The 7,572-nt window shown below is 48.0% G+C and overlaps 1 protein-coding gene across 1 annotated transcript; it reads right to left on the bottom strand.

The window, feature by feature from the left end:
- Nucleotides 1-356: 356 nt before the first annotated feature.
- LOC144480846 (uncharacterized) lies at nucleotides 357-7,336 on the bottom strand. The gene is made up of 2 exons (XM_078200467.1): nucleotides 7,280-7,336; nucleotides 357-4,598 (listed from the first exon to the last, which is right to left on the bottom strand). Exon 2 carries the CDS (start codon nucleotides 3,859-3,861, stop codon nucleotides 3,451-3,453), a length of 411 nt encoding a protein of 136 aa, XP_078056593.1. The 5' UTR covers nucleotides 3,862-4,598; nucleotides 7,280-7,336; the 3' UTR covers nucleotides 357-3,450.
- Nucleotides 7,337-7,572: the final 236 nt, after the last annotated feature.

The raw sequence follows: 7,572 nt of genomic DNA, 5'->3' as shown, positions 1-7,572 counted from the left end.
TCTCACTGGTGATTACACCAGTCCTGATAAAGTCCTTTTTACTCCAACTATTTTGCATTGAATCATCATTCTTTTTAGTGACTTCAATGTGTTGACGCCACCAAACCGAAACGTGGAGAACTTTCATACACCTTAACCTTTATTAAAATTAATTTACAGGATGTGGACACCACTAGCTAGGCCAGCATTCATTGTCTGTCCTTTAATGCCTTCCATTTCCGAGGGCATTTGAGAGTCAACCACATTGCTGTGGATCTGGAGTCACATCTAGGCCAGAGCGGGTAAGGAAGGCAGATTTCCTTCTCTGAAGGATATAGTGAACCAGATGGGTCTTTAATGACAATTGACAGCAGTTTCAGGGTTATCATTAGATTTTTAATCCCAGGTTTTTTGTTGAATACAAATTTCACCATCTGCAATGGCGGGATTTGAACCCGGGTCCCCAGATCCTGCCCTGAGTCTCTGGATTTCTAGTCCAGGGCAAGTATCACTGCGTCACTGCCTCCTGGGGTAGATCTTCATAATGAGATGAATCTGGATACCATTTTCACCAATATAATGCAGATTTTACTGAGGTGCAACCACTGTCCAGCACGGCACAGTTGAAAGAGTCTGACTCGCACACAGGATCAGGATTCTGCGTCATGTCTCATTGTGAAGTCCCTGATTTTCCACTTTGGGAAGTACATCACAAAATGATTTTTAAAAATTTATTTGTGGGACATGGGTGTCGCTGGCTGGCCAGCGTTTATTGTCCATCCCTAGTTGCCCTTGAGAAGGTGGTGGTGAGCTGCCTTCCATGTGCAGTGGGTTGACCCACAATGCCGTTCAGGAGGGAATTCCAGGATTTTGACCCAGTGACTGCGAAGGCACGGAGATATATTTCCAAGTCAGGATGGTGATTGGCTGGGGGGGGGGGGGGACTTGTAGGTGGTGGTGTTCCCATGTTTCTGCTGTCATAGAAGAATCATAGAAGCCCTACAGTGCAGAAAGAGGCCATTTGGCCCATCGAGTCTGCACCGACCACAATCCCACCCCGGCCCTCCCTCCTTATCCCTACATGTTTACCCGCTAATCCCTCTAACCTACGCATCTCAGGACACTAAGGGACAATTTTAGCATGGCCAATCAACCTAACCCGCACATCTTCGGACTGTGGGAGGAAACCGGAGCACCCGGAGGAAACCCACGCAGACACGAGGAGAATGTGCAAACTCCACACAGACAGTGACCCAAGCCGGGAATCGAACCCAGGTCCCTGGAGCTGTGAAGCAGCAGTGCTAACCTACTGTGCTACCGTGCCGCCCTTGTTCTTGTCCTTCTGGATGGAAGTGGTCATGGCTTTGAGAGGCGCTGTCTAAGGATCTTTGGTGAATTTCTGCAGTGCATCTTGTAGATAATAGTGCTGCTACTGAGCGTCGGTGGTGGAGGGAGTAGATGTGGTGCCAATTATGTGGGTTGCTTTGTCTTGGATGGTGTCAAGCTTCTTGAGATATTTTGGGACAGACCTGAAACCCCTCTTAATTGTTCCCAGTGATTCCTGGGATTCATTCAACTATTAGTGCCCCTCCAATTTTGTATTTTTTTGTGATGTCCTGATCTGCTAAATATACTTTTACCCTCATAAAGGCAGATGGAGTTTAATTTAGATAAATGCGAGGTGATGCATTTTGGTGGATCGAACCTGGGCAGGACTTACTCAGTTAATGGTGGGGTCTTGGGGAGAGTTATAAAAAGAAAGAGATCTGGGGTTACAGGTTGATAGCTCCTTGAAAGCGGAGTCACAGGTGGACAGAGTGGTGAAGAAGGCATTCGGCATGCTTGGTTTCATCGGTCAGAACATTGAATACAGGAGTTGAGACGTCCTGTTGAAGTTGTACAAGACATTGATAAGGCCACACTTGGAATACTGTATACAGTTCTGGTCACCCTATGATAGAAAGGATATTATTAAACTAGAAAGAGTGCAGCAAAAATTTACTAGGATGCTACTGGGACTTGATGGTTTGAGTTATGAGGAGAAGCTGGGTACACTGGGACTTTTTTCCCTGGAGCGTAGGAGACTTAGGGGTGATCTTAAAGAGGTTGATAAAATAATAAGGGCCATAGATCATTTAGATAGTCAACATCTTTTCCTAAAGATAGGGGAGTCTAAAACTTGAGGGCATAGGTTTAAGGTGAGAGGGGAGAGATACAAAAGGGTCCAGAGGGGCAATTGTTTCACACAGAGGGTGGTGAGTGTCTGGAATGAGCTGCCAGAGGTAGTAGTAGAGGCGGGTACAATTTTGTCTTTTAAAAAGCATTTAGACAGTTACATGGATAGGATGGGTATAGAGTGATACGGGCCAAACATGGGCAATTGGGACTAGCTTGGTTGTTTAAAAAAAGGCGGCATGGACAAGTTGGGCTGAAGGGGCCTGTTTCCATGCTGTAAACCTCTATGACTCATTCAAAACTGACAAAGTCTGACCATGCTTCATAGGAATCCATTAGATCACCTTTCTTAATGTTATTGACCCGAACAGAAGATCCAGACCTTCATCGGTGTCCGACAGATGGGTTTTACAGCTCACAAAATACTTTGCTTCTGATTTCCATTTTGTTCGGGAAGTGACAATCCCCAAGGCCGGGCCTTGTTTCCTCCTTGGTCGGGATGTAACCAGTGTTCACGTCTCCACTTCATCCTTCCACTGGTCATGTGGTTCCGACTCCGAGAAGATTGGCGGGTAATCAGATCCTATCAATTCCACTGGCCGTTCCGTGCAAAGGCTGCTGGGATTGTAAGCTTCTGCTTGAAATTTTCTTTTATTTTTATTTCCAAACTTCTCCATTCGATGAGGGTTCTTCTGCTACCATATTTTAACCCTGACAGCCTTATGTTGGAGGGAGAAATTGGAGCCAATCTTTACTTGGAATAGATATCTTCAGAGTGAAACATTGCAGGTATAAACTGACCCCACCTATGTCAGTAAGTATCTCTTTTAACGTACTCAAGTCACCATCCAATCATAGAAATCATAGAAACCCTACAGTGCAGAAGGAGGCCATTCGGCCCATCGAGTCTGCACCGACCACAATCCCACCCAGGCCCTACCCCCACATATTTAACCAACTAATCCCTCTAACCTACGCATCTCAGGACACTAAGGGCAATTTTTTTTTTTAGCATGGCCAATCAACCTAACCCGCACATCTTTGGACTGTGGGAGGAAACCGGAGCACCCGGAGGAAACCCACGCAGACACGAGGAGAATGTGCAAACTCCACACAGACAGTGACCCGAGCCGGGAATCGAACCCGGGACCCTGGAGCTGTGAAGCAGCAGTGCTAACCACTGTGCTACCGTGCCGCCCAATTATCTCTACCTGTATTAGCTCAAATCCAGGGATACAGTTAACGCACAGTCAGAGCATCTGAACTATCCCTCACTGTTGTGACTGCCGTGGTCTCTCAGGTTAGATGATTCAGTGAACCCTTTCCCATATTCAGAGTGGGTGAACTGCCTCTCTCCTCTGTGTGAACTCGCTGGTGCCTCCTCACACTGGACGAATCAGCGAATTCCTTCTCACATTCAGAACAGCTGAATGGCCTCTCCCCAGTGTGAACTCGCTGATGTCTCAGCAGGTTAGATGATTCAGCGAATCCCTTCCCACACGCGCAGCAGGCGAATGGCCTTTCCCTGGTGTGAACTCGCCGGTGCTTCCACAGGCTGGATGAATTTGGGAATCCCTTTCCGCACTCGGAGCAGGAGAACGGCCTCTCCCCAGTGTGGATGCGTCGGTGCGTCCGCAGACCGGTTGACCGAGTGAATCCCTTCCCACATATGGAGCAGCTGAATGGCCTCTCCCCGGTGTGTGTCATCTGGTGTCGCAGAAGGTTGGTTAATCGAGTAAATCCCTTCTCACAAGTGGGGCAGGTGAACGGCTTTTCCCCAGTATGCACGACAAGGTGGTTTTGCAGGGTGGATGATTCACTGAACCCCTTCCCACACGCTGAGCAAATGAACGGCCTCTCTCCACTGTGAACCCGCTGGTGTAACCGCAGGTGTGATGACTGAGTGAATCCCTTCCCGCACACAGAGCAGGTGAACGGCTTCTCCCCGGTGTGAACTCGCTGGTGTGTGACCAGGTGGGATGAGTGAGTGAATCCTTTCCCACATGCAGAACAGGTGAATGGCCTCTCCCTTGTGTGAATACGCCGATGAATTTCGAGTGCAGATGGGACACGGAATCCCTTTGCACATTCCCCACATTTCCACGGCCTCTCCAGGTTGGACAATCAGTGAAAGCCTCGTCCACACACACAACACGTGGACACTTTTTCCTCGCTGTGAACGGTGTGATATTTTTTCAGGCTGTGTAATTGGTTAAAGATCTTTGCAGTCAGTTCACTGGGACACACTCACCTGGATGTCTGTGTCTCTGTGTTTTTCAGTCACACTGATGTTTGAAAACTTCAGAAGGTGGCAGAACAGACAAGATTTCTTCTTCTAGGTTCAAATGAAATGATTTTCAGGTTCTGATGAATCAAACGCTTCTGTCAAATGTTGACCTGTTTTGTTTGAGATTTTTGTCTGAAAATCCTTCCCTTCAAATATCCTGGAAAAGGAGTTTGCAAACGTTATCACTGCAAGTACAGGATAGAAATTCAAAATAAACAATTCTAATTTTTGTTTAAAATTCTTTCCTCTCCTTTCCTCTGGTCACCACACTACCAGAAGGACGTGGAGGCTTTAGAGAGAGTGCAGAGGAGGTTTACCAGGATGCTGCCTGGTATGGAAGGGCTTAGTTATGAGGAGAGATTTATCAGTCACAGAAGTGTTTGAGCGAAGATATTATTGGGGATCTGAGAAGACTTGCAGATAGTGAGGAACATTGTCAGAGGCTACAGAAGGATATAGATAGGCTGGAAATTTGGGCAAAGAAATGGCAGATGGAGTTCAATCCAGTGAATGCGAAGTGATGCATTTTGGTGGAACTAATGTCGGGGGGAGCTATACGATTAATGGCAGAACCATAAAGGGTGTAGATACGCAGAGGGACCTGGGTGTGCAAGTCCACAGATCCTTGAAGGTGACGTCACAGGTGGAGAAGGTGGTGAAGAAGGCATATGGCATGCTTGCCTTTATAGGACGGGGCATAGAGTATAAAAGTTGGGGTCTGATGTTGCGGTTGTATAGAATGTTGGTTCGGCCGCATTTGGAATACTGCGCCCAGTTCTGGTCGCCACACTACCAGAAGGACGTGGAGGCTTTAGAGAGAGTGCAGAGGAGGTTTACCAGGATGCTGCCTGGTATGGAAGGGCTTAGTTATGAGGAGAGATTGGGTAAACTGGGGTTGTTCTCACTGGAAAGACGGAGGATGAGGGGGTGACCTAATAGAGGTGTATAAAATTATGAAAGGCATAGATAGGGTGAACGGTGGGAAGCTTTTTCCCAGGTCGGTGGTGACATTCACGAGGGGTCATAGGTTCAAGGTGAGGGGGCGGGGGGAGGTTTAACACGGATATCAGAAGGACGTATTTTACACAGAGGGCGGTGGGGGCCTGGAATGTGCTGCCGGGCAAGGTGGTGGAAGCGGACACACTGGGAACGTTTAAGACTTATCTAGATAGCCACATGAACGGAGTGGGAATGGAGGGATACAAAAGAATGGTCTAGTTTGGACCAGGGAGCGGCGCGGGCTTGGAGGGCCGAAGGGCCTGTTCCTGTGCTGTATTGTTCTTTGTTCTTATTTCCAAAAACCACTACATCCCCATCCCATACACTCTTCCCCCCATCTTCACTCTGCTCCCATCCTCAATATTCACCCTCCTAATTCTCCTGTGGTGCTAATTCATGCTGACTGACAGAAAAAGTCTCCTCTTCCGGGCAACGAGACCCAAAATTTTCATCGATGCTGCCGGACTATATATATATATATATATACATATAAATAAATCTGAACATTTTGTGCTGTAAAAATGCATATAGACTGTATTACAGGATTACATAATTAGAAATGAAAAATGTTTATGAACAAGAACATTATCTAAGCAGTGAGGGCTATGGCTTGGAACTCACTGCCTGCACGGGTGGTACATGTGGAGATGATCAGTGATTTGAAAATGAAATTGGATGACAATCGAAAGATATAAACTTGCAGAGGAATGGTGATATAGAGGGAGAAGTGGATTGCTCTCGAGTCAACATGGATTCGAGTTGCCTAATGGAATCTTTCTATGCCATAATGACACTTTGAAAGTAATAAGTTACGCAGCCACAGTACTATACCACAAGGCTACACACTATCTCTAAGTGTGATAAATAAATAAATAACGCGTGCTATATAAAACCAGAGGAATATTTCAGGGACACATTGTCATGAGACAAAGGGCGGCACGGTAGCACAGTGGTTGGCACTGCTGCTTCACAGCTCCAGGGACCTGGGTTCGATTCCCGGCTTGGGTCACTGTCTGTGTGGAGTTTGCACATTCTCCTCGTGTCTGCGTGGGTTTCCTCCGGGTGCTCCGGTTTCCTCCCACAGTCCAAAGATGTGCGGGTTAGGTTGATTGGCCACGCTAAAAATTGCCCTAGTGTCCTGAGATGCGTAGGTTAGAGGGATTAGCAGGTAAATGTGTAGGGATATGGGAGTAGGGCCTGGGTGGGATTGTGGTCGGTGCAGACTCGATGGGCCGAATGGCCTGTTTCTGCCCTGTAGGGTTTCTATGATTTCTTTCTATGATTTCATTCTATGAGAGGGGCAGGCAACATGAGGAACATTCAATTGTTTCATTCTCTGGGGACCCAGTGTTACACCACAGACATGACCGCACATGCTGCCCAAGATGGTAGCCGCTAACCTAGAATCGTAGGATAACTCCTGCAGTGCAGAAGGAGGCCATTTGGCCCATTGAGTCTGCAGGCCCCATATCCCCATATAACCCCATGCATTTACCCGAGCTCGTCCCCCTGACACTAAGGGGCCACATCGCACAGCCACACATCTTTGGACTGTGGGAGGAAACCGGAGCACCCGGAGGAAACCCACGCAGACACGAGGAGGATGTGCAAACTCCACACAGACAGTGACCCCGAGCCGGGAATCGAACCCAGGACCCTGGAGCTGTGAAGCAGCGGTGCTAACCCACTGTGCCACCTGGGCCTGTGCCCTGGAATGAATCCCCGGAGCTGCAACCTCGAGTCTGATTCTGGGCTTGCGGGCCTACGGCGGGTGTTTGTGAAGCCTCCGCTCCCTCCCCCAGCCCGGCTCCCGGCTCCATTCCCCCCTCCGACTCTCACCCCCTGAAAGCAGCGGCTCCCCGACTCGCACAACTCCGAGCAATGCGCCTGCGCACTGGAGTCCTGTGGCGTGAATAGGGCACTTTCATAGCCGCAGGGAATGGTGGGTAATAGCAGGGCCATTGAAATGACATACTGGAGATGAAATCGGTGTTACCAAATGGAGATAAATGAACAAATACGCGAAGATTCTGTATTATTTAATTACTTGCACCCTCTAACATACCCTTGATGATCTTCTTGGTTCCACCCCATCCGTTATATTAACAGTCCAATGGGAGATGAAGTAATGC

This window comes from Mustelus asterias, chromosome 30, assembly GCF_964213995.1.
Source record: "Mustelus asterias chromosome 30, sMusAst1.hap1.1, whole genome shotgun sequence".
NCBI lineage: Eukaryota > Metazoa > Chordata > Chondrichthyes > Carcharhiniformes > Triakidae > Mustelus > Mustelus asterias.
The sequence above is the reverse complement of the archived record's forward strand: the minus strand, read 5'-3'. Positions and strand labels throughout refer to the sequence as shown.

What these genes read in the sequence shown, in the direction of transcription:
- LOC144480846 (XM_078200467.1), bottom strand. Translation starts at nt 3,861, where the DNA reads ATGACACACACCGGGGAGAGGCCATTCAGCTGCTCCATATGTGGGAAG.